The sequence below is a fragment of the Emydura macquarii genome, unplaced genomic scaffold (genome assembly GCF_026122565.2).
Source record: "Emydura macquarii macquarii isolate MOO-44397 ecotype Brisbane River unplaced genomic scaffold, CSIRO-AGI_Emac_v2 contig_1790, whole genome shotgun sequence".
NCBI lineage: Eukaryota > Metazoa > Chordata > Testudines > Chelidae > Emydura > Emydura macquarii.
The window spans coordinates 19,885,838-19,912,908 of NW_027131927.1; the positions used below are offsets into that span (position 1 = coordinate 19,885,838).

At 44.3% G+C, this 27,071-nt stretch overlaps 1 protein-coding gene across 5 annotated transcripts in view; it reads left to right on the forward strand.

Annotated features, from left to right (window-relative positions):
- The first annotated feature begins 307 nt into the window (after positions 1-307).
- FRAS1 (Fraser extracellular matrix complex subunit 1) overlaps positions 308-27,071 on the forward strand; it is a 295,321-nt gene continuing 268,557 nt past the window's right edge. For all 5 annotated transcript variants that reach the window (XM_067557075.1, XM_067557076.1, XM_067557077.1 and 2 more), the window contains exons 1-3: positions 308-549; positions 651-1,435; positions 9,784-9,815. In XM_067557075.1, coding sequence (XP_067413176.1) covers positions 1,360-1,435; positions 9,784-9,815 — 108 coding nt within the window. In that variant the 5' untranslated portion in view covers positions 308-549; positions 651-1,359. The remainder of the gene's footprint in view (positions 550-650; positions 1,436-9,783; positions 9,816-27,071) is intronic.

The window sequence follows — 27,071 nt, forward strand, 5'->3', positions numbered from 1 at the left end:
AAGGTATCTCCCAAAACACTGGGAGGCTGCTTACTTGGTGCCCAGGATACTGTGCTGAGTGTTCACTTTCTCACTGGGAGCTGCTGGCGTGGGTCGCAGGAGGGAGCTTTGCTGCCTTCTCTTTTGCCTGGCTGGCTGGCTGTGTGTCACTAGTTTGGATCCAATCTCAGACAAAAGCCAGACTGCACTGCAAACTCGGGCGGAATGAATTAGGGGATCAGGTTGCTCGCTCTCTCTCACGTGACTCTCTGGACTCTCCCAGTTCCTTGAGTCTCTCTCTGGGTCCATTTTCACATGCACACGGAGAGTGAGAGAGCGGACAAGCGTCTCCTTTAAGCAGGGGATCCCAGCTCCAGGTCTATCTGGTCATTTTCTCCAGGCAGGCTGCGCTCCGGGATCTCACTTGATTTCCTCTTGGAAGGTCCTTTTGTCTTTGCAAAGGAGCCTTTCTGATTCTTCCTCTGCCTTTCCTTCCCCGCTCACCTCCAAGACACATTGCAGACGGAGCTTTGCATGGATCTGCTGAACTGGGGAAAAATACATTGTAAGGTGAGTGAGTGAGTGAGTGTGTGTGTGTGTGTGGGGGGGGGGGGGAGATAGGGGCACCCTCACCACCAGCAGCGCTGTTTAATTCTCCTGCTTCTTTCTAGCCCTCGCCTGCACTGAGATCAGCCCAACGGCAACGCTTTGTGTGTCTGCAGGAGAACCGGGCTGGGCAGAGAACCGCAGCAGCGGGAGAAAGTTTCCTGGGCGCCTCCCCGCGTGGATGAGGATCTGCTTTTTGCCAGCCGGACGGTTGGTGAGAAAAGGGGGCTGCAGCTCCCTGGATTCCTGCCCCACTGCGTGTGCCTCCCTCCAGTCCGCGCAGAGCTGCTGGGCGTAGGAGGGGGGGTGTCAAGTGAACTTGAAAAACCTGCGCTGGGTTTCCTCTGCGGCTCTGCCCCCCCCCCCGGAGATGGGGGCCTCTGCTAAAGGGAAGTTTGCAGCGGAATGAATAAGGGACAACTTCGGAGAACCGGCCGCTGCTCGGCTGGGGATTGATCAGCTGCTGCACTCAGGACACGGGCAATCGCCGTGTCTCTCTCCAACGTGCTCAGCTGCCGAACTCTTGTAGCTAATCGGTTGCATTGCGAAGCCGCTTTGACCCCCCCACCCGCCCCTCTTTGAATGTAATTGAACCGCCGCAGCCTCAGGGAGCACGGGGAAGGGTCGTGCCATCTCCGCCGTTTGAATGAGCCGCGGTGGGGTCTGAGACCCCTCCCCCCCCCCCCCCCCCGCGCAAGCAAAAAAAAGGCTGAAGGAGGGATTTTGCAGCGGGCGTGTGGAAGCGGCTGTGGGGCTGCCCCTTCGCTTCTCGCCATGGGTCACCTGAACGCCTGGCTCCGGCTCTCGCTGTTATGGGCTGGATTTGCACCCTTGGTCCGGCCGGCGGGAGGTTAGTGACGAGCGCGCACCGCTGTCTCACGCGTCGCGTAGTTCCGAGGGTGGATAGGAACCTTTCCCACGGCAGGTGGCTCCGATCCGGGCGCACTCCCTCCGGAGCGGAGCCAGGCCATTCAATGCGGTTTATTGCAGAATCACGCCCTGCCTAGTTCAGCCTTCACGCAGGGACTCTGGGTCGAGGGGCTGCTCCGAGGGGCCCGGTGCTGTGGGACCCACTAAAGCAGAACGGAGGCAGCAAAGACAATCCCCCCTTTGCAAACCAACCAGCCCCCCCTCCGCGAGGCTCTGCAGAGGGGTCCCATCGGGGAGGTTAGGGGAGCTGAGAGCGTGGGGAGGGCAGGACCCAGCAGTGTGGGATTATGGTGTAAAAAGCTCCCAGCCCCTTGCGCCTCACATCGTGGGGTGGTTGGTTCTCCTGCGGGCCGGCTGCTCTCTCGGGGGTCCAGATCCGCGCACGTGCGGGCCTTGGAGGGGGCGAGTCGGGTCCGTGGGGGAAGCGAGCGCCGTGTGGACGCTGCAGGCGGGAGGGTGGCTCTGCGCTCCGCTTCCAGCGCTGCTTGGGTAGGTTGAGTCGTTCCTCAGCCAGCTGCGGGAGAACTCACCTGGCTGCAATCCGGAGGAACCAGCAGCAGGGACCCTCCTGCCTTCTCCTAGGCTCGGGCTTTCGGCAGGGTCTCTGCAGCAGTCAGTCCCTGGCGAGAGGTTGCAGGCTGTTGGGGGGCTGCCAGAGGCAGGAGGCAGCGGGGGGAAATGGCCCGGGGCTTGGGAACTGCGAGCTGGGCTCGGAAGCAGCTGGTGCCCCAGGGGAAACTTCTCCGCCTCCCTTCTGATAGTGCCCCTGTCCTTTCCCAGGGAGAGGGGCTTGCTGCTCTTTGCTGGTCTCTGACCCCTGGTCTCTGCCTGTCTCACAGAGTAGGGTGTGATTCCCCCCCACACCATCTGCCCTGTCTCTCTCCAAAGCTTGTCTCTTCCTCCAACAGAAGTGGGTCCAATAAAAGACATCACCTCATCCACCTTGTGTGTCTCACACCATAAGGGCCAATCTTGCCCTGGAGGGTGGACAAGGGGGAGGATTTTTCCAAAGCCCCTCAATGGCTGGGGAGCACACTACATCAGTGTGGTGCTTTTGAACATCCTATCCTATCCTCCCTGACCAAACAGGACCTTTTCGTTTCTGTGACTGGCTGAGATGGCCTTTTCCTTCTCAATCCTGCCTTGAAAACCCCGACCCTCAAATTACCCTTTGAGCTGCAATGTCTCATGCTTGCTCTTGGTCCAGAAACAAATAATAATACAAAGGTTGAAGAAAACCCACTAGTTATTTCTCAGTGATTTGAAGAATGGGTGGGGGAAATGTCATGTCCAGGTGGGTATCACACAGTGTGCAGTGTGTGTTGTTACTGCTCAAGGCAGCAGGAACTTACATGCCTCTTTGTGGGTGGATTTTACACTGGTTTCTAAAGGGAACATGGTGTGTAGGAGGGTATCCCTCTCTGCTGGTTATAATTCCTCCCTCCCCTCCCCTCCGCCCTCCTCCCTTCATCAGTGTGGCAGTGGAATGAGGAGTTGCCAGCAGGTATCTGGCAGTGTGACCATACTCCATAGCTGCCTTTCTCCATGGTACAGCCCCTTTGACAGGCCACTTTGCATAGCATTACTGTCATTTTGCACCCTTCCGTGCCATGCAATGGAGGGGAAGCAGATGACCCTACACTTGTGAAATTTGGCTGTTACCTTTAGAAATCATGACTGACTTTCATTAACATTTAAACCATAGTGATTCATTAACTTAAGCGTTACTGAACTTAATACGCTCAAGGTCCTTAGTTAATAGCAGTTACTTTAGTCAATAGGTAAAATTTTCAGTTTCCTAAATCCCTTAGGAGCCTATACACCACTGAAAGTCCCTGAGACTTAGTCTCCTTAGGCACTTTTGGAAATGTGACCTGGAAGCAATAGTTATCTTAGTTAATAACAATAATTTTAGTTGTAGCTAATAATAGGTGTGGGTGTGTTAGCTGAAAAACAGATTGTCAGGTGTGACATCAGAGAATCCAAACAGTGTGTGTGTTTGTGGGGGGGAATTACTAGTGATGCGCCCTCCTTCCCTGCAACAAAGATGTTGATAGAGCACAATGTAAACATCCCTGAGTTTAGGGGACCCAACATGAAAGTGACAAGGTAATGAGTTGGGTTTTCCCTCCAACGTGGGTTCATTGTGTGAATGAAATATGTTTCTTCAGAGTGCAGGGAGCCACTTCCTTTCAAGGGGGTTGGGTTTAGCAGAAGCCTATTCATCTCGAAGACTATTTGGTAACTTGGAATCAGAGGGGAAGCTCCTATGAACTCAAATGAAAAATACCTTATATAGTATGAGGGAGCATTCCTGGTGACTGCTTTGAGGGCAGGACAGTTCAGTAGACGGAAAGTTAGCAAAAGTGTAGCTCGAATATCTTTGAAAATGTCTATATTTCAGGTCACACTCAGTACAGGATGAACACAAGTGTTTGAAAAGGACTGTCTGCCATTACAATCTGTGAGAAGGTGAAATTCACCTTTGCTTTAGTTAGGAGAGAATCAGACTTCATGTGTTTTCCCTTGTAGTCATTCAGAGGCATGTGGGGTGCTACTGAGGAGCTAATGTGGTCAGGTGACTAGAGTATGGAACTGAGAGTTAGCAGATGTGGGTTCTAAGCCCATCACAGCCTGGCTGTGTGATCTTGAGCAAATCACATCACCTCTCTGAGTCTCTGTTTTCTCTTCCCCACTACATTCGCTTAAACTGTAATTTCTTTGGGGCAGGTACTGTCTCTCACTCTGTGTTTGTACAGTGACTAGCATAATGGGACATTGATCTTGATTGTGGCCTGTAGATAGAGAGGAATGAAATATTAATTAATTAATATTAATTCATCCCTTTACGTTGTCACTGCATTTTTTTCAGATTATCAAACTTTCAATGAGATGTTGCAGTGGCTTTGGCACACTTATTTACTTGTTAAGAGGCCAAACTTCTTTTCAGCTCTTTTTTAAAATTAAGTGCCTAGATGCTAAATAAAAAAGAAAAGCCAGAGCAGTTGCCTCATCGTAGGGGTAAAACTGTATCAGTGTTTGCCTAGTGCTGAATGTAATATTTTGATATGTCCCAAGGCAGCACCTGACACTGTGAAGTTTTGCATAAAATCTTGAGGTCAGAGTGGATTTTAAGGATTGAAGCTGTCAGCATTGGGCTTCTCAGTTTAAAATAAAATAAGTAAGACAAATGTGTTAAGCAGAAAATGGTAAAGTAAGTGGGGAAATCAGTGCAGTAAAGTCTCTCTCGGTGGTGAGTGTTTTATAACAAAATCATTATAAACAGAAACTGGAAAAACTCTCTGGGTCTGGCTGTCCATAACCGTAATGCCCCTTTACACTGCTGTGGCTGTGTAAAAGGGCTGTACAGAAGGTGTAAATGGAATTTTGTAATTTGCACCCATTGCCAGAGAAATGTAGAGATCTGAGTAACTGAGAATCAAATCCAATGCCTTGAGTTTGAGTCCCATCCTATGTCCTCTGGATGAGGGAATCTTTCCAAGCCATTCTGAGTCCAAAGTCACAACCCTTAGGACCTGACCCATTTCCCCTTTGACATCAATGGAAATACAGTCAGCTGATTTTAGTGGAAGTTTGTTTGGGTCCTATGGCCTTTCCCTGACCAAGGAAAATAACCCCTTTCTTGGTGAGGACCAAGGTGTGCCTCTGCAATCTGTTACACCTGGGCTAAATACCAATTTAATAGGTAACTCTCAGGTTTAAGCAACCACTTTAGCATAGTCCCAGAGTTTCCAGTACAATTTTGTTTAGTCTGTTTTTAAAGACATCATCTCTACCAGACAACCAAATTCTGTTAATCTCTTGGGTGGCCCCTTAAGGCAGTTGTCATTGGATTCTTTTTTTCTTTTGTAATTACTTGTCACATCTTTAGTAGCCAGCTGTGCGCAACTGTTTGAAGAGGACTGTCTCCCAGAAAAATCAATAAAAGAACTATCATTCAACTTATTCACGATTTCATTCCCTCCGCCCCCTTTTTTGATTTATTGAGATAGAATGTGTGAAACTGTACTTCACCAATCATTTGCTTGGGTAACCTTTCTCTTTCATGATTGTTAGTGTCAATGTTAGGCACTGGGGTATTAACAGTGAGTGAATGATGTGGTTATACATCATACAGCACAGAATTTTGGATGTGTGTGCTGTTCAGAATAACTGTGATATAGACACTACAAAAACACATTGCAGTATTACTGAGCAAGTCTAGGTGTAGAGAAACCTTAATGAGAAACGCCCAAAAGAAATGGGTGAAGTCACGCCATTTGGGTCAAATTCCATTCTCAGATAGGTGTGATTTCAGTGGGAGTCATGAGCAGAACAGTGAGCAGAATGTGACCCTTTGTATGTAGTATGATTTAAGAACTGGAATTCAAGCAAACTTTTAAAGTGCTAACATTTTGATGTATATATATTTGATTTATTTATATATATTTATTTGTATATTTACTGTGCTGTCAGTCTATTTCAGTGGGTGCTTAGCACACCAATCCAAGGATGGAATCTGGTTTTAAGTGTAATAAGACCTTACTTGCGAAGAGAGAACTAGAATCTTGCCATCGTGTAGCTTTTGGTGACACTGGAAGAACAGAATAAACAATCTCCTTAATGCATAATGGACCAAATCTTGGAAGTCCTCATTCATGCTAAATACCCGTTTAAGTTAATGGGAAGTTAGCCTGAGTATGGACCGCAGTATATGATCCTATTAAGAACGTGAGAGGTTAGCTGTTCTGAGTCACTAAGCAGTAACACTAGGATAAGAAAGGACAATTGCAGCAAAGGATATTTATCATTCAGTAACTGATGGAAGAATCAGCTACTGGGGTAGAGCCCATTTTGTACACAGCAGTGATTTTTTTCTGTCTAGAAGCTCCCCTGAGGTTGTGTTCTTCTACCAGTGAAACTCTATGTCTCAAAGTACTTGCAGTTGCCATTTCAAGGCAAGTGGGACAATGAATACTGGAGGGAGGGAGGGAGACAGAGAGAGATTCATCAGTATCCATATACATAAAAAGCTACAAACCTAAACTTGCCCATTCTTGTTTTCTTCACAGTCCTTTTGGTGTGCTGCAAACACCTGGCTGGGCTGTCCATTTTCCCTACCTCTTGCACTGGGGACCTGCTTCCTAAAATAGTGTCTTGATTATTAAGGGGTATCTACCTTCCCACACAGATTCATTCTGTCCTCTTTTATTGCTTATGTTAGCACAGTGGTCCTCAACCAGGGTACATGTCTTCCAGGAGAACTTCCAGGAGGTATGCTAACTCATCTAGATCTCAGCCTAGTTTTACAACAGACTCTAGAGCCCTGCAGTGGTATTGGGATCCCGTGGGTCCTGCAGGAGCCACTGCCATAATAGAGGGAGTGGGTTAAAAATTCAACAAACAATTCTGGAGCAGGTGGGAGTGAGAGTGGGTAATGCGGGGTGGGATGGTAGCAGGATTAAAAAAGTAATCCTCCCGCACCACAAACAACATGAAAGCCCTGGCCAGCAGCTGCTGCTCTCCGGCTCTGCCCCGCTCTGAAGGCAGCACCGCCGCCAGCAGCAGTGCAGAAGTAAGGGTGGCAATCTTTATAGTCAAATTGATTTTGTATTTTTATGTCTTGATTTTGTAAGCAAGTAGTTTTTAGCAAATAGTCTTGGGGTACGCAAGACAAATCAGCCTCCTGAGAGGGGTACAGTAGTCTGGAAAGGTTGAGAACCAGTGTATTAGCAGACTCCTCTCCTCCTCTTGATTGCTGTCTCTGCACTTGACCTCTGCATGAGACAGCAGGCAAGTAGTTTCCTGAAAAGCTAATGCTCATGACATTTTATCAGGGGTCTGGCAGGTGTACAATAGAAGCAAGTGCCCATGCCTTTTTGGAGACCAACTGCTGGGCTTTCTCAGATGCCTTCTTTGTTTCTGCATCCTCCACTCCACTGAACAAGCCCCCCCGTGTCTGCTCCCTAGTTAGAATTCCCTGCTTGGCAGCCAGCATGGCAGTGCCATGTGCCACCAGGCTAGACCAAAACCGTGTTTGGTTTTGGTTTTTCCCCTGCTGCTGAGCTTGTGGCCCTTTGTTTTATATTCCTTCAGACTCATTGGTGTAGTTTTTATTTTGATTAAACCAGCCTTGTATGCAATGTGCTACTTCGGAGCCTGTGCCTGCTCCCAGAGAAGCTCAAGAGGCTATTTCCAATGGGGGCAGGACCGAGTCCTGAATGTGCAGTTTTCAAACCTATTGTGATGCAAGTCAGGGACAAGATTGAAACCCGTGCATGTTACACAAATTGCCTAAATGCCAGATGAGTTTTATTAAAGGGAGATGCATATCAATTGGCTTGATATCCAATTAATTAGAAGGAACACAATTTTGTGGAGGTGGCCAACTCACGGGATTAAAATTGGGGTCTGGAGCGTTTCACCTCTAGCTCATTAATTCAGACTTAGGCCAGAAAGCTGTCAATTTCTGAGGTTCATCCTGTGTGAAAGGTGCACAGTGATGGGTGCTGTACAAGGACCCAGATAAATAAGTGAAAGGAGTTAATGGCATATGTCCTGGGCCTAGTGGACAGGTATCCATGTGACAAAAACTACCACTAAGAGAGACCCCGAACTGGTAGGTCAGTTTGCTGGCAGTGTCAACAGAGAGACCAAGGAAGGCATTGGCATAGAAATTAAACTACCTTCCCCATAATGATGGGTCTGTCCTAGGCAAGTTTGAGGCCCATTGGCTCAGTGTCGGTGAAGCTTGTGGTAGTGTTGCCCATGAAGTGCTCTCTGGTGCTGGGCTGTTTTGACCTCAGCTGGAAAGATGGACAGAGCCATACGAGGAGGCCTTGTTGAAGGAACAACCTTGGCCTGTTATTCAGTCAGAGGAAAGGGTGCTAAGATGGAGTGGGGTCAAATGTGTACTAAAAGTTTGAGAGAGACAAGGTGGGTAAGGTAATGTCTTGTATGGGATCAGCTTCTTTTTGTGGAAGAGACAAGCTTTACAGCAATAGAAATTGGTCCAATAAAAGATTATCTCACCTCCCCCCACCCTCCCATCCTGGGATCAACATGGCTACCACAACACTGCAGGCAATAAAAGCTTGCCAGTGGGCAGTGCCAAGCAGTACCTCAGACAGCACCCTATGAGAGATCAGGGTAGTCAATAGATGCCACCCACAGGCTCTCTGCTTGGATGGGTGAGATAATTGCTTCTGTCAGACTGTACATCAGACCTGACTATCTAAGGAACAGTGGCAACAGGTAGTGTGGGACTATGGCAGGTAGACTATATTTTGGTTCGATGGAGCATTTCTTGGCAGATAGAAAACTCAGATCTGCATCTCCTAGCCCAGTGGTTCCCAACCCGTGCAAGTGGCCCAGTCAGCACACAGCTGCGGCCCCTGTGACATCCTCAGGGCCATACAGCTAGTATATATTGTGTGGATGCAGCCCACGTAACACAGAGCTGCATATGCAGCTCACAATAGTAAATAGGTTGAGAACCACGGCTCTAGCCTGTCTGAATCAGTTCTCATACGCCCATAAGAACAACCATATGCACCGAAAGATCCTCCTTCATTACAGCAGGATATGTTGCACTCACAGGTAGTTTAACTGACATCCCTCTGGTTGGGGCTTCTTGTGCTCCCCATCCTGCCTGAATGGAGCTCAAGAATAAATTGTGTGCCATCTGGTTATGGCCTGCCCTCTTTATCCTCTGGATGGTGGATGGATGTGCTTGATGTCTCTGGATGCTTCTGCCCTGATAAAGAGGCTACATCACTTACCCAACATCTAGTGCATTGTCTGTGCTGTTAAAAGCCATACACCAGAAAAAGTGCAAAGGATACAGCCCTAGTGTCTCTGAGAGAGCCCTGTGATCAAGCTTCTGCCTCCTGGATTTTAAAATAGCCAAGGCCAGGAGGGGGTGAACAAGGAGGTCCCAGGACGGAGTGGGGTTTTGGTTGGGGTGATTAAACAGGTGGTGGATTGATAGAGCTGCATTGTCTTACAGCCACTAGAGAACGAACAAAAAACGTTTGGATAAGGCAAGTGGCTGACAATGTGAAATTGCACATTCATAACAACATTTCCTATTCCATATTTGGTTGCTTTTTGTATTGGAATCCCTAATGCACTCAGAACCCCTAGTGACATTCAGGGGGATTGTGGATGCTCAAAGATTGCAAGGTTAAGTCCTTTTAATGCACTGGTTTATGGATGAGTCTTTTTATATCAGCTTCCTTCTAATCCACTTTCTTTTTGGTCCTACAGGTGCTTGTGTCTACCAAGGCTCATTGTTTGAGGTAGGTCAACCTTAATATGTTTCATGGTTATATTGCGGTTGATAAGCTGCGCTCAGGACTCAACTAGTTTTGTCAGTGCCTCATGGCACTCACAAATGGTAGTGATGCTTTCATTAACATGGGGTGAAATCCTGGCCTTGCTGAAATCCATGGCAAAATTCCTATTGAATTCAGTGGGGTCAGGATTTCACCCATCGTCTTTGTCAACCCAGCCAGACTACTGCTGAGCAAGACTCTATGCATATTTACAAATTTGGCTCTTTATTTGTCCTGTGTATTTTAAACAGTGTGATTCAGGAATGTGCAAAACAAGACAGGCTAGCTAGTGCTGTATAAAATCTTCCTGTGTATTCTGTATGTATTTTGATGTTTTGCTATCAATGATGACCATTTAACACTTTTCCTCTGGAAAACTTAACATTTACTGTGTGCTGTGACTTTAACTTTTTTAAACTAAAAGTATGACTTTAGCATTTTTTTGCTGTGGCAAAACCATGATTCCTCCATTTTATTGTCATTTTTTTTTTTTTTTGCAATTGCAGATAATCTACCTTAATCTTTGGGCAAATATGTGATATAGGGAATCTCATGCAAATAGTACTTTTCTGTACAATACTTGGCTGCCTCACTTTAGTACTCAAACAGTACAAAGACATTGATAAGAATGTTGCTTCTGAAGTGCTTACACACCAGCCTGCTATCACAATGAAACTACGCAGTGATTCATTATTGTAGAATCTAAAGTAGTACGCATCATGCTTATTTATTAGATAGATTGGGTTTATATACTTTATTTCCATTAATGCACCGCTCCAGCAAAGTTACTGCAGTGTATCTGTAATCTATAACTATTGTATAACCTATAAAGTTCTATAGGAGTTGGATTCTTTTTGCCTTACAACCTTGACGTTGTCCCTTTGAAAGTTCTCCTGCACAAAGGGAGAAATGAAATGGAATTGATTTACATCACCGTGTTTTTGGTGGATGATTTGGTGAAAAGCTGAAGCAGATTGCATGCTTTTGTTTCCATTAATAATACACTATAAAGCATCATAGTGTTTTAAAGGAGATTGAAAAGTCTGTCTACACTCCATCAACTCTAATAAAATGTGTGGTAGATCATTCTCTTCTACTCATTTTATCTCAATAAGGACTGTAATATATTGAAACTCAGGGGATAGGAAATGAGATGTTCATCTGTGTCACCACATGCTGTTGATGTGTGTAACATTTACAAGTCTTTTTTGGGGGTGGGGTGTGGCTTGTCTAAATGGTTGAGTTGATGTAGATGCTGAATAAATAGAAGGTTGTTTTTTATTTAAATTATAGAATTAAGGGCCTGTTGTGGAAACCCTTACTCACTCTAAGTAATTCTTTACTCAAAATGTTGATGTCAGTTAGACAACACATGGCGTAAGATATTACTCCATATGCGTAAAGGTATACAGATCTTGCCCTAACAGTCTTGGGCAGCTTCCTGGCTAGATACAGTGCAAAGGTATAGCTGGGGCTGTTAATCTCTTCCCCGTCCTCCAACAGTTGATCACGGTTAATTGGGAGATGTTTTTTCAAACAGAGTTTGTTTCACTCATCTGTAGTTTCTCTCTCCCCTCCCTCCACTGTTCTATTCCTGAACTAGTAGTGCAGCTCTAGACAGTGCCAGCAGTTCAGACATCAAAAAGCATATGATATATTATTTCAGGTTAGAAGTTAAATATTGCTTGTATTCACTTTCAGGGACCTTCACAGTCAGCTCCTGCCCTACCTATCATCTCTCATTAGCTATCAAGCTGTTGATGCTTGCCTCCAATTGGCCCATGATGGCAATCTCCGCTGCCCACTTAAATTTTCAAAGCAATGCCTTTGTGCTATTTCTCCATGCTGCCCCATATGCTGGGGAGGCACTCCTGTAAATATCTCAGTTACCTCATTATTCATCTTCAAATCCCTTGTCAAAACTCTCCTTTTGCTGTGTCGCCTACAGAAAACTTGACAATAGTTAGGTTGCCGGTGTGCAGAGACCGCAGCTTAACCTTCTGACCAACACTGTCTCTCTCTTTCCTTGTACTCCCCTGTCTGTATCAGGTGTCCCTTGTCTCATATTTAGATTGCATACCCCTTGGCGAAGGGACCATCTTTTTGTTCTGTGTTTGTACAGCACCTAGCATAATGGGTCCTGGTCCATTTCTCTGACTCTTAAGCGCTATGAAAAATTGGCTATCGGTGGAATGTTCTTTGAGATATTAATGGCCAGAGTATCCTTAGTTGGCATTTCTCTGTGTGGTAGAAGGAGAGAAAAGATGAAAGGTAACCATATACAGTAAAATCTGTACCTTTATTACAAGACCATATTCTGGTACTGATTTTTTTCTTGTTATGACAGTTTTCACCTACAGCATAATTTAATGTAAACATGATATTAATGCAGCCATATGGCTGAGATTGTAAATGCACTAAGCTCAGGAAATTCTAACCTATAGTTTCTGGAGTAGGCTGTCTCTCTTGTGCATGTGTAACATATGATGTTAACTGACAGTCCTTAAAATGTGCACATTTTATTAAGGGGGGGGTACAGTGGCTGTGGAAACCTGACTTTTCTGTTTTGCATAAGTATCAGGCTATTTTTGTTTTGTATTTAATAAATGTCTCAGTTCTCATCTTGGTCATCCCCTGGGACTTCCAGATCTAAAGCACGTGCCGCTACAGCTTGAGCCAGCAAACTAAGCAGCCTCTTAATGTGAGCTACAGCAAACTCGTGTCCTTTGTGGATTCGACCGAGAAAAAGAGAGAGAGATGCAACACACTGAACAATGGGCTACATAAAGTCTCAGCCAAAACATCACACTCATATATTTCTTGGATTATTGTGTTGTTCGAGAATCTTAGATGCTAGAGACAGAAAAGACTTATTAGATCATTTGCTTCAACATCTTGTCTGGTTTGCTCCCTACAGTCAGAAGAACATATTTGAATATGTGCTCTAATGTTCACATATTCAAGTAAATACACCTGCTACAGCCAATTGTCTTAATGAGTTCAAGCCACCTGTTGATCAGCTGGCTTGGTGGCTCTTTGTCATCATTTAGCTCCAGAGCTCATGATGCCTTCACAACAAGTGCCATGAAAAGGTCAGATTTTTTAGGGGAGGAAAAGGTCTTTTTCCATCTGTCTTGGTCTTAATTTTTGGAAAAGGTTGCTGCCAAGATGAAGATTAATCTTGTATTGGATGGGAGTTTCAAAACAGAGGAAGAGAGATGCAAAAGTTAAAAACAGGAGAAATGTAGGGTCCAATCCTGTGAAGTACTCAGAGCCCTCAAAAGTTGTTGGTTTCAGTTAAGTTGAGGATGCGTCACATATCATAGGAGGTACTCAATACTGCCCAGGCTCAGGCCATCCAAGGAGATGGACACATCTGAGTTTAGTGCTGTCTGTGACCCTTTTAGTTAGAAAGACAAGGTGGATGAGGCAATATCTTTTATTGGACCAGCTTCAGTTGGTGAGAGAGACAAACTTTTGACAGAAATATCTTTTATTGGACAAAAAGTAGTTGGTCACTCACCTTGTCTCTGTAATATCCTGGGACCGACATGGCTACAACAACATTGCATACTCCTTTAGTTACACACTTAGGGGAATATTTTCAGTGGCACAAATGGCAATGAGGCATCTTGCTCCTGCTGACTTCCCTTGGGAGTTAGGCACCTACCTGCTATCTGTGCCTTTGAAAATCTCCCATTCAGGGTGCAGTCCGGCAGAGCACTTCAGCACATGCTTAACTTTAAGCATATGAATAGTCTCTTTGGATTTCCTGGGACTGTTCATGTGCTTAAAATTAAGCATGTGCTGAAGTGCTTTGCTGATTAGGACCTTTAAAGATTTTGAAACTATTAGCCTCCAATAAAGCAGATCTTAAAGCAGCTTTGATGAAAATAAAATACTTTATTGGAGAAAAAAGTCCTCCTTTTTGTTTGGCTTGAGTTCTGTCCACATGTGTAGTTATTCTCTAGTGCAACCACAATGGAAATGCCACTATGAAGAAGGAAAAAGTATATTGTACGGGTATTGGTATTGTTCTACATATTATTACTTGCTAGTTCTAACCAGGTCAAGATGTGTGGGCTAACAGACATACACTGCCTGGCAACACTGACTCAGTTTCCAAATACCACTCCAATGTCCTTATGTACTTCCCTCCCAGCACTGGCTCATCTCCCTCCAAGCAGTTCACTCATGAATTAGGTAGATTACTTAGTCAGCTAGTTTCTGGTAGGTATTGTGCGGTAAGTGAGGAGGCATTTAAGGAAATGCAATATAAAGAAATTGATTGATTATTTTGATACTGCTATAGCTACTTCCTAAGCACCTATGGCTGTGTACAGGGGCAGCTGCTGAAAAGAGAAATTATATGCAGAGAAAGCATTTGGATAGATTCCCCACCTCCTACCCCCAAGGAATTCAAGGAAAAGTCTAATTACCTTATTTCCTTCAGAGTGAAGGAACCTACAAAATCTCATAGAAACCAGAATTTTTCAACCATTTCCAAACTTGTTGGTAATGTTTGTAATACATGGTAGCTCTTCAGTTTAAAAAAAAATAGTTCTACAATTAAGGATACTGCATAGAGAGAGGCTGCCACCTTCCATCGATTTATACGTCGACCATTCAGATTTTAAGACTTCTATCTATAAGAGAGTCTCAAATGGCACCGTATGCCTGAGACTAGCAAACACTGCATTTTTATGGGTTGCTGTATGCACTAATAAATCATGCCACTTGCAGCAAACTCTTTTGCAAGCATTAACCAATCCATATAACATTTCTCGGTGGGGGGCGGGGGGTGGGAAATAAAGGCAGGAAGGTCAAATGGCTTTCTTAAGATGACAGTGGGAGTTGATGTCAGTGATGAAGTTAGAGTTTGGTAGTGCACAGTTTAAAATTTCTGTGGTCAGAGAACTAGACCCTGTCTCTATGAAATGTTCCAACTGATTTCAGTTACACTTATACAATATACTTGCACTTGAACATCTGAATATTTTGCACAAGTTCTGCGGCAGTAGAAAAATAGCACAAATCCTGTTCTTTATGGTGAATTACTGAGGAGGTTTCATTTTTTTTTAACTGGATGAAAATAATTTGTATGTCAGTGGATTCACAATATTTTATTAGGTTTTTTGCATATTCAAAGTAGTACAGTTTGACAAGCAATAACCAGAGGTAATATAGTAAAGGTACAAAGAATGCCATTTTCTTAACTCCTTACATGCAAAAATAAAAACATATCTGGCAGCAGAAGATCATATAGGAGACCTGCAATAATATATGTAATAAAAAGCATTTGCTAACTGAAAAGTGGCTCCTAGTGAGAATTGTCCATTCAAGAACTTGTAGTGGGAAGGTGAAATTCCCAGCAACATGAGGCAATGAAATTTAGATGAGCCATTAAGATGGTTAATATATTTATCTACTCCCTCTTGTAGATGTAGAAAACTCTAGTTCATAATTGCGTACAGTCAGTAGACACAGTACTATGTAAACAAACCATATGTAGTTCCCAGTCCTGAAGATAAATACACATATAACAAATCTGTAACCTCAAGGTGAAGATCAACCACTGCAATCTTATTAACACTCCCAAAGAATGATTGTCAGCTCTGGACAAGGAAAGTTTGTGAGCCAGATTCTGAGCTGTTACCCTGATGTAAATCTGGAATGGTTTAACTGAAGTCAGTGGGGATGGTCTTACAGCTAAGGCACTGGATTGGCCTTCAGGAGATCTGGGTTCAGGTCTTGGCTCTGCCACAGTGTTCCTATGTGACTGTGAGCCCTTTCTGCCTCAATATCCCTCCTTTCCCACAGCCCTTCAGCCCTTCATGGAAGGCCCACTCTGCCTGTTCTCTGTACCTGGACTATGGCTCTCCTTGCTGCTGCTGTCTGTCTCTGTGATGACCACAGGCAGCATCAGTAGAGGGAGCTGTGCTCACCAATGGCCTCACATGCTCCATTGCGTGCTGTGGCTTACGCGTACTACTTGGAGATGGGGATGTGTGCAGGATCAATGGTACATCAAACAGTACCGCCGCACCCAAGCAGCAGCGCCCATTTGTGCAACTTACACAAATAACTGGCTCCATTGGTTAGCGGGCAGCCCACATCTGGACTGGAACATCATTTAATGGAAATCCTGGGATGGCCTAATGGGTATGTGTTCTTCATCCTCGTGAAATAAACATGCTTACTCTGGTACAGGTGGAATATTTTCTGAGTAGGGAAAAAATGCTGCTCATAAGAAAACATCACACTCCCTTTAATTAAATTCCTGAAACTGTTTTGCAAGAGGGAGGAAGGATTATTTACAAAAGCAGGGAACACCATCAGTCTAAGTCTCTAATTTCAACCATCCCCACCCTGTTGATAGCGGTTATCTTGGACCTCTACAATGTGATGAAGGCATGTTTGATGTTGCCTGGAATTTTACTGACTCTTTTCTTTTAACTCTGTAATCAAGATGAAGGGGCAGGAAGCAGAGCAGGTGGAACTCAAAGCATGTGTTAAGAAAAAAAGAGGGACAGGCTGGCAATTATTTCTCTTGAAGACAATGAGGCCTCTTGCAGATTCAACAGCTGGGAAAGTGACCTTAATTACTTGAAGATGGCACAGCCAGGGGGGAGACTGAGGGCTGAGGCTGATAGTAGCATAGACCAATCTGAGTGTTTATGGAAGAATAGATTCAGGTTTAAAACAGGTTCCAGTTAGTAATTATAACATGACAACAGGAATCTAAAATATACACTTTTTTCTTATTCTGCTTTTGTTTAGGGGAGAGGAGACTGTAAATGCTAAGCAGTTCATGAGGCTAGACTGTGATTGTGTAGAAGTAGTACTTTTAGCATAAGTTATTAATTGCTTATATTGCAGTAGTACCTAGAGGCCTTGGCAGAGATCTGGAGGCCCCCTTTGTAGCAGCAGTTATACAAACACATGGCAAGAGACAGTCTCTTACCTGAAGAGCTTACACTCTAAGCAGACAAGACAGACGGAGGCTGGGAAAGAAGGATTGTTATTCCCTGTTTCATAGATTGGAAACTGAAGCACAGAGAAATTAAGTGACTTGCCTGTGGTCACAGAGGAAGTCTGTGGTGGGGATTGAACCCAGATCTTTTGAGTCCCAGCACAGTGTTTTAACCAGAAGCTTCCTGTGTGGGGTGTATATGTGTCCCTGCAAAGTGTACTCTCATCCCCTGTTAGCATTATGGAAGTACTGCATGTGTGTTCAGGGGAGACTGTTCCTCAAGGAATTAAATTTTCTTTTCTTTAACTAATCACTTGGATCATTTTCTGAACCAGAACTTTATAGTATCCCGAGATCAGCTGGTCATCAAAGGTCAAAATCTGCATTGCCGCTTGGTGTTAATGAAACCAGGGACAGACACAGGACATGAGATTGCATTATTGATTGAGCGTTATTACAGTAGAACAGGTTTATCTATTGACAACAATTTCTCATCTGAAAGATCCAGTCGTTGTCATATTTCACTGCATAGCATGGCTGTCTTGTATAGATTTATGTGAGGCTGCGATATAGACTTTAGTGTATGTGAATATAGAATAGAGTCTGGAGGGTTAGCTAAGAGATGGGAAAGAAAATTGTAAATCTACAGCCATGAAACCAACAGAAATACCCAAAATTCATTACTATACAGCAACTATGCAAGAAACACAGGTTTGTACGTGATCCTTGCATAGTAGCATTCATTAAGGGAATGAGATCTGTGACCTAGCTGGTGTGTTCCCATGTTATAGATACTATATCTTTTTTTAAAGTGCATGAAAAATAAAGCTGAAGCAGTGAAGGAAGATGGCTATGTGGGTTGTGAACTCCTTGGGAAGAATGTGAAGTGGGAAGAGTGGATGCTTCTCTGCATGCTATAAGGGCAGCTGAACTGATACCAGATACACTATTGTGCTTGTTGCAGCATGGGTGTGTGCACGTGTGTGTGTTTTGCTTGTCAGCAGGCTTTTCTTATTTATGTGTCATTCAAATACGGGTTGTGTTCATCCTGTACCTACAAATCTATATATGTCTTTCCTCTATCACATGCCTCATTCTGTCTAGCTATTTCGGCACTGGACGTAATCTGGATTCAAACAGTAAATGAGATGGGCATTAGATGGCAAAATCTGAACAGCAACTGTATGTAGGTAGGAGCAGGAAATAAAATAGCTGCCTGCCTCAGTTTCTGGATTTGAACATTAGGGATGGTTCCCATCCTTAGAGAGCTACTGCGAGCATTAATAATTAATATCACATTGAATTTCTTATGGCACTGTAAGTGCGCATTGTGCTTCACAGAAATAAAGAGGATTCTGGTCCCAGATTCTTGGCCGGGCTGCAGCTGCTCTGCAGAAAGCAGCTGTGGGCCTGTCGCTCCGGCCATTGCAGAATTCCTCCAGAGAAGAGGACTCCTCTGGTGCAGGGTAGCTGTAGCAGGCGCTGCTCCTACCGACTCCCCTCCCAGCTCCTAGCGTTATGTGCATGCTCTAAAGCTGTTCTGCTTTACTCGGGAATGGGCTGGCAGCTGGCTAGTGCCAGCATCTGGAGGAGGGGAGTAAAAACGACTTTGCTATCTGCCGTTCTCCCGCTCCCCGCCAATAACCACCTGTTGGTGCCAATCACAGCTCAGATGCATCCCAGGACCTGGCCCAGGGTATCTTGCCCACAGAACTTACAAGAAGGGAGGGAAGGGGGTTACATCAAATATAGGTGATGGGCAACAAAACCAAACAAATCGCATGGGGTCCGTGTGCTTTTTGTTTTTTGAAAATAGGCAGGAGCAGTAGATAGTGTTGGAGTGAAAGTCAGCTGGGTGGAGATACCATGACTGCAGGGTGGACAGTGAGCTCTGGGTGGGGAAAGGGGGGCATGGAGGCCGGATACCCTGACTGCAGGCAATGAGCTCTGAGTGAAGGAGCAGAGTGTGGCAAGTGTGGCAAGGTGGGGGAAGAAGACAGGGAGTAACGAGGCAAGAGGAGTGGCCAAAGGGTAAGACATGAGAGGTGGCGCAGAGACATGTAGGGCCTTGATAGTGGGGAGGAGCAGTTTGAACTTGCTGCTGAAAGACAAGAAGGCAGGGACGGTAAAGAGAAGCGATTGTGGATATGGGGGAGGCGCAGGATTAGGACAGATGATGCCAGCAGGTAGGAAGCAGCAGGGAAAGTGGTGAAGAGAAGCTTTGTTCGGGCATGAGGGTGAGAGAGGATGAAGTGAGCAGATGGAACACTGGGAAGAGGTGGAGTGAGTGGAATGGATGAGCTGTGGGGGGGAGGGGCAGAGGAGGAAGAAGCAGGGGGAGGGAAAGGAGGGGGAGGATGAGAAAGGAGGGAGTGAAGAAAAGAAAAGGGGGTGTAAATAGCAAGATAAAGAATGCAAACGAGGTGGATAGAAGAACAGCAAAGCTGAAACTAGCAATTAGGGCCAATGAACTGGCAACACAGTAAGCCGTGATGGCAATGAACTGGCAGTTGGTTTGCAGTGAAAAGCAGTGAACTGGCAATTCACACAAAACACAAGTAGTGACCAGACAATTGATAATCAAATAATAGGCATTACGTAGGCAAAGAACAGGCAGCCAATCAGCAATCCTATACCGTGACCAGAGAAGTAAAAAGGAAGGCAACTAAAAAACTTGTTAGGGGCCCGGAGCAAGTAGGTGGCTGTCGGTGTGTGTCTGGGCATCCCACGGGATAAAATTAGCTCTGATGTAACTGTTAATGGCCTTGTTTCTGCCTGAGTAGATCCCTTTTGCAGGATTAGGGCCATAGATTGTAAAGTACTTTGAAGAAAATGTGCTATGTAAGTGGGAAGTGTAATTCAGTACAGTGTTGATACGTATCTAATATTTGCAGCTATTATTTTCCAGTATTGTCTGTGACAGGTGCAATAACCAATAACATCTGGCTCTCCTGGACTTGGCCAATACTTGGTGCATCCATTTCACAAGCTAGGGGTACAACATTTCCTGCACAGCAGCACATCTCATTGAAACGAAAGATATTGGACCTGTGACTTTTAGGCTGCAACATGCCAATGCCAGCTAGGCTGTGGCATACCTCTGTCCACAGACAGTTGTGTGACATGCCTTTTGCTACATTGGGAGATGTGCCATGGATTATGGAATATGATAAGATTTGTGTCTTCTCATAAAAGATGTTCTGAAACAACTAAATAAAATGAGGAATAGTAATCCTGCGCAACTCTGTTTAATGGCCTGATGAGTTTACAGTCTGGCTGCAGATTTTTCTAGTCTTCTTTCTCTTACCATCATGACACAGTGCATATATGATTCTCTCTCTTTACCTGGCTAGATGGGCTAGAAGGGACCATATATGAATCCTGGACATTCTGAGTGTTTAGTTGGTCCTGTCTTCAACTAAAGCCCTGTCTACTCTGGCCTCTTAAAAAGTGTGGTTCTGCTTTGAAAGGTGACTGTGAAAGCATAGGACCGGCACATTCACCGGATCTGCTCCTTGTCTTTATTCAGAGTCATACGTACATACATTTTTACTGCTTTTAACTCCTGTTAGTCTTGTAGAACCAGCAGAGCTAAGGGAGAGTAAGCCGGATTCCATTCTGCTTTGTATGTCAGCAGCAGAGTTGTCATCCAAGTTCTAGCCGCTGGTCTGGTTTCTGCCTTCGGATGCACCTGTGCCAACCCCACTGAAGATTAGTAAGATAAAACAGGTGTGATTGGAGGCACAGATGTAACTGAGGGAAGAATTTGGCCTGCAGATATTTATTACTGGTGCTGAAATGTGACCAGGAAGGAGTCCGGATTTCAGATTCCTGGGTGACTTTGCAGGGCTAGCATTTACAAACAAAGCACACACACCCACACACAAAAACCACAAAAAAAAAAAACAACCTTTTGCAAAATGAGCACAAGTTATACAGAAATTGTTGTGGCATAATAAATATGGAGCCCGGCTGCCATTTGTATAAGAATCATTTTTGGAGTGAATCTGGTGGACCTACAAATTCAACTTGGCTGTTTACTACTATAGTTGGATCAGCTGTTGAAGACAATTTCCATCCTGCACCTGCTAAAGTCAATGGAAATACTGCCATTCATGGGTCATGAACACTCATTCTAGTATGCTAAGGCAGGCCTTCCGTGGGTGTATGAAGATATAGCTCCATTGATGTCAATAGAACCATACTGATACAGATCTGTTGAGGATAAGGCCACTGTCTTAAAACTTGGTTCTCTCCTGGCTTGGAAGTGGTGAAATGCATTGATAGATTTAAGGAAATCATTTAGAAAAATTCAGACAGATTTTTAGAAACATTTCTGTGTCTGAAATTATTGCTAGCCATGGTTAGCTTTCTCATAGGGTTTTGTGTATATAAAAGGCTATTGTGAGCTGAACAAAAGACTACTACTTATGGCTGTTCTCTGGCTTGTCCACTGAAGCAAATCTGGGCTTTTAATGTGTTTATGCTTTGACAACTTTGCAAAGCTTGATCCTGTAATAAATTCAATAAGGGCAAAGTTACTTGAATGTTTGCAGCTGAACACAACATTCCACATCTCACCTGATTTAGTTAGCAGCTCACTTAAATATCAAGGGTCAACTTGTGTTTGTGCTTTTCCTCTGAGAAGAAAACTTCCAGGAGTTTGACCTTGTATTTAAAAGAGGCTTGGATTTCCCCTCTTTGTCTGCCTTTGAGAGAACTAGCGGTATCAGAGCTAATGCAGCCACTTGCTTTGTCCTAAAAGGTAGCAGAATTCTTCAACTTGATGCACTTTTTTAATAGGAGGGAGGTGGGTTGTGCTGGGGGGGAGAGGACTCACGTTGCAATGAAAATAAATAGTTTTGAGGGGGAGATTCTGACAAAATCTGTTTCTAGATCTCTCAGTAGGTGTCCCTGCTTATAAATAATAGTTTTCAGTCTCTTGGGGAGAGGGGAAGACAGAGGAGGGGGGAGGGCGGGGTGGTGAAAGACAAGGCTATGAGACCTGGAGGCAGTCTGTTTAAGTGGAAGATAGAGTGTTATAAATGACATTTACTTCCGATAGGTGTTCCAGATAGGGAGCTGAACAGCATGAAGTAAACCATTTGTTTCATTCCTTCATTCAATTCAGGGTAAATTCTCCAGGAACAGCTCTTATGATGCCGTGGGTGCCCTCATAAACTTTCCTTTTTACATTTTTTTTCCTAGCGATGTTTGAACAATGGTGAAAATGTCCCGTCCCTCCTAAAAAGAAAACATACCTTTTGTGGAAAAACCTTTAGTTAAAATTTAAAATCTTCAAAAACACTCAACCCGCTTTAGGAAATGGTTAAAAAGAATCAGCAAGAAATGATTTTTCAAAATTTTTTTTTGAAAAATGTGTAGTACTTCAACCAGTTCAATTTTTTACCTAACTGGTGGTACAAACAGGGTCCCCTTTAGTATATTGAAGTCCGAACTTAACCGCTTGTTGTGGATTTAGTATAGCAACAAACAAAACACTAAAATAACACAAAGATTAGCTCAAATCTCCACAGGCTTTTTTGCTCAAAGGGTTCCTCCCTCAGGACTACTCAACCCACACCCTTGATCTTCTCTTCCAAACACCCACCCTTCTTATATTGAAGTGAGGTAAGGAATCATCTGCTTCAAAGTCAGCAAAATCCACTTAACTCTTTCCCAGCAGGATTAACACCTCCTAATACGATAGATATATTGCAAGCAAATATTGCCAGGCTATTATAGGCACCCACTGTATATCTCAAATTCAAGATTAAAAAATTAGTTATATGTTACCTACCTAGAAACACATTCTGTCATTTATTCCTGTGGATATTAGACCTTAGTGGTGTGTGTGTGTGTGTGTATATATATATATATATATATATATATATATATATATATATGTTGGATGCCTTGAGCAGAGTTCCTCAAATGTGGTCACTGTGGCCACATGTGGCCACCAGGGGCTTTTTGTGAGGCCATGATAACCTTCCTGGCTGGTGATGCGGAGGGGGACGGGGGGAGGGAAAGCATCGGCCTCACCCTCCTTGTTGCTCCTGGATATGCTGCCCTACACTGCTTCTGGAGACTCTTAGCCCAATGGCTAGAGTACTCACCTGGGATGTCAGAGACCCCCCGCTCACATCTCCCCTCTGCTTGATGGAAAAGGGATGTGAACAATTATCCACCACTTCTTAAGTGGGTGTTTTAGCCACTGGCCTATGGGATATTCTTCTGTGAAGCTCCCTCAGTCTCTCCTGCTGAAGCAGTTCCACTACGGATAAATAATGTCTCCATAATTTTTATCGCTTTCTGTGTATGTCCAGCAGTCGCTGCTTCCACATCAGAATGCAGCTGTGAGGTTTCAGTCATCAGAGGGACGGAATGCTGGACAGATTAGGCAGTTGTTGAGCTGCATATTTTAGTTGGCTCATCCTTGGGGGTAGAAAAAGGATCTGCATGTTTTTAAGCAGGAAAAGTGAACTAAGAGTTAACAGATCTGCCATTTCCTTATCTCCTGTCTTTAGCTCAGTATTGTTTTTATTGGACCAATTTTCTCTTTACCTTTCCATCTACTCTGACTGCATTTAAACAGCACTTTCTAGCCAGCAGAAGTATTCATTGCAATTCAGCATTCATTATTTCTTCCTTCTTTCATATAACTTTTAATAAGTTCACAGCATGAAAGGTTTCTTTTTTCTCCTCTAGGTCAGTTGACTTTGACTTCTTTGTTATATATATTTTTTCCCTTCTAATCTTCATCAAACACCCAAGAGGTTTCAGATCTGTCTCTTTATATTCATGGTAGTGTGTTGTTACACGGTGCTGCAGCACTAACTGAAACTAGTCTTTCTGTTAAAGTGCATTCTACTAAAGCTATTTCCACTGCAAAAATCTGCCTGTGCAGAATGTACATACCACAAGAGTAATGGGAGCAGATCCTCAGTTGGTATAAATAAGCTCTAGAGAGATGCCAGTTTACACCAATTGAGGTTCTGGCCCAAACTGTACAACTACTTCAGCTGATATTGGGCATCAAGTCCGTATCCTTGGAATATAGAACAAACGTTTGGCTTGGTCACATATTACAAAATCTGTTCTTGATTCTACAGGTACAACTGCCATGAGCAAATGCTGTAGGACATGAATTTAGTTTAAAAAAACAAGCAATTAATTTTCTTTTTGTTGGTGCTTCAGACAAATGACATATCATTGCAAAATGGCCTCTCATCTTCTGTGCAATAATTCTAAACTACAAAAACCTCCACATGGAGTATAATTCTGCAACTGTCATCTCATAATTATGTGAGGAATATAAATCTGTTCTATTTCTGGGACATGTTAACATCCCACAGATGTGTGTTTTGTGTGTGTGTATGGTGTTTTTGTTTGTTTTGTGGTTGTAATCAGTGAACTCAGTAGTTAAGTTTTATAATAAAAAGTTCAAGATAAAAGACATTCCCTCACCCACCTTGCCTCTCTAGTGAATGAAGTTTGTCATTTAAGTATTCCCAGACCAAAAACATTACATCGGAATTCAGGTTGTGGATTTGGATTGATAACTTAAGGGGAAGGGGGGAAACAGAATAGTAAATTGTGGCATGGGGGAGAGAAAGTCAGAAAAATTGAAGTTCTGATTTAGAAAACGTATAGTGAAGGGGTGAAATCCTTGTTCCACTAAAATCAGTTGCAAGACTCCCATTGACTTCAACAGCCCAGGATTTTACCCAAGATACTTGAAACATCCTAGACTTAGCACTTCTATTATCACACATGTTTGACCAAAAATCACGGAGCAGCCCTAGCCTTGCATACGATACAGCTCCCACAATGACAGGGTGAGCCACCCCACCTCGCTGCTTTGTTTTGTACTCAATCTGTCAATGTACCACATGCAACTCTGGGGAGCTATAGATATCCATCCCGGGGATGGCATGGAGAGATTTAACACTCCCTAAGTAGAGAGCAGAGCACAGCTGACAGCAGTGTGGGATGGTCAGAGAACCTGTCCATGGCAGAATATTTTGTCTGGCAATTTCCTTGCTTTTGGGGCATATTTTTAAACAATAGACTCAGAGACCTTTATGTTCTTTAGTCACTGCTTGCCAGTCCGGTGTCCCCACCTTTCAGCAAAGCAAAAAATATCGGTTTCATTATATATTGAGTAAGTTGATGTGATAACTCTCATGCAAGCCCTTGTATTTCCCAGTCCACATTGTATACTCCTGCAGTAAATTCTGCAGAAGTCATGTAGACTTTTAGGTAACTGCAAGGGTCACCTGTTGTTCTGACAAAAGTTTCTATATCTGGAAACCAGCTTTAACCTGAAAATGTGTATTCAGTTTACTGTTGTGTGCTCTTTTTAGGGCTTAGTCCTGCCTCCGTTACATTCCATGGAAGTTTTGCCCATTGATTTAAATAAGAACAGCCATACTGTATCAGACCAGTGGTCCATCTAGCCCAGTATCCTGTCTTCCAACAGTGGCCAATGCCAGGTGCTTCAGAGGGAAAGAACAGAATAGGCAATCATTAAGTGATCTGTCCGCTGTCATCCACTCCCAGCTTCTGGCAGCCAGAAGCTAGGGAGACCCAGAGCATGGGGTTGCATCCCTGACCATCTTGGTTAATAGTCATTGATGGACTTGTCCTCCATGAACTTACCTTGTTCTTTTTTTAACCCCATTATAGTTTTGGCCTTCACAATCTTCCCTGGCAACGAGTCCCACAGGTTGACTGTGCGTTGTGTGAAGAAATACTTCCTTTTGTTTGTTTTAAACCTTCTATTAATTTCATTGGGTGACCCCTTGTTCTTAGGTGAAGGGGTAAACAACATTTCCTTATTTACTTTCTGCACACCAGTTATGATTTTATAGAACTCTATCATATCCCCTCTTAGTCATCTCTTTTCCAAGCTGAAAAGTCCCAGATTTTAATCTCTCCTCATACGGAAGCTATTCCATATCCTTAATCATTTTTGTTGCCCTTCCCGGAACCTTTTCCAGTTATAGTTGCTCTTCACATTCTTTTTTGGCCTGCCTAATTATACTTATACACTTGACTCCAATTATAACCTGTTACTGATCCATGAGAGGGCCATCTGTCTTATCCCATGACTGCTTACTTTTCTTAACAGTCTTTGAGGGATCTTGTCAAAAAAGCTTTCTGAAAGTCCAAGTACACTATATCTATTGGTTCACCCTTGTCCACATGCTTGTTTGACCCCCTCAAAGAATTCTAATAGATTGGTGAGGCATGATTTCCCTTTACAAAAGCCATGTTGGACCTTTCCCCAACAAATCATGTTCATCTACGTGTCTGATAATTCTGTGCACATTCCCGAGCCCTGGTTGTTTCTAGGGCACATCGGGAACTGCTCAGGAGGTGGCCTCCACCTGGGGGCTAGAGGCAAAGGAGCAAAACGGGCGTCAGACAACTTTTAACATGCCACTGAGGGGCTCCACAGAGTGGTAGCCGCCCTGGCCTACAGAGGGGCGCCCAATACAGTGAGGGTCTTGTGGCAAAACCCCCTCCTCTGTAGCCCGATGCCTAAATGAGCCTAGGAAAGTGTTATGCCCAGCCAAGGGGTTTGAATGCTGTTCAGCATCCTGCCCCAGGCCCCCGGTGGTGGTTGCCGCCAGCCACAGGGATAGGCGGGGCAGCCAGGTTCTACTCCAGACAACAAGGGCGACTGCAAGCCAGACTTATTTAGGAAAACTTTATTCAATAGCACTACCAGCAAGTGGAAGTTGAGCCTCTCGGGGGGCTCAGGGAGCCGCTTTGCTGAGGCTCTACCTGGCAGCAGACGCTGCCTGTATGCCATTGCAGAACAGGGTACCGTGGGAGCTAGAGCAGCGCTCCTGCCACCCTCAGTGGCTGCCTGTTCGGTGGGCAGAGCCATTCCCTCTGCCATCGGCATGCCCGGAGGTTAATGGCTGCAATCCCAGGCTATCCCCATCACGTCCCACCATGCCTCTGTCCAAGGCACAGGAAGTAGTGGGCTTCAGCAGAGATGGGCTGCAGGCAGCTCACCGGTAACTCCGGCCCACCTCCAAGGTACTGCTTGTTAGTCACCTATAGTGGAATGGACATGAGCAAGCACTCGAAGAAGAAAACAAGGTTACTTACCAGTAACTACGAGAGTCCTGTAGCACTTTAAAGACTAACAAATTTAATTTTTGTAGGCATAAGCTTTCGTGGGCTGTAACCCACTTCTTCAGATGCAAGAATCAAATGGCAGGCATATA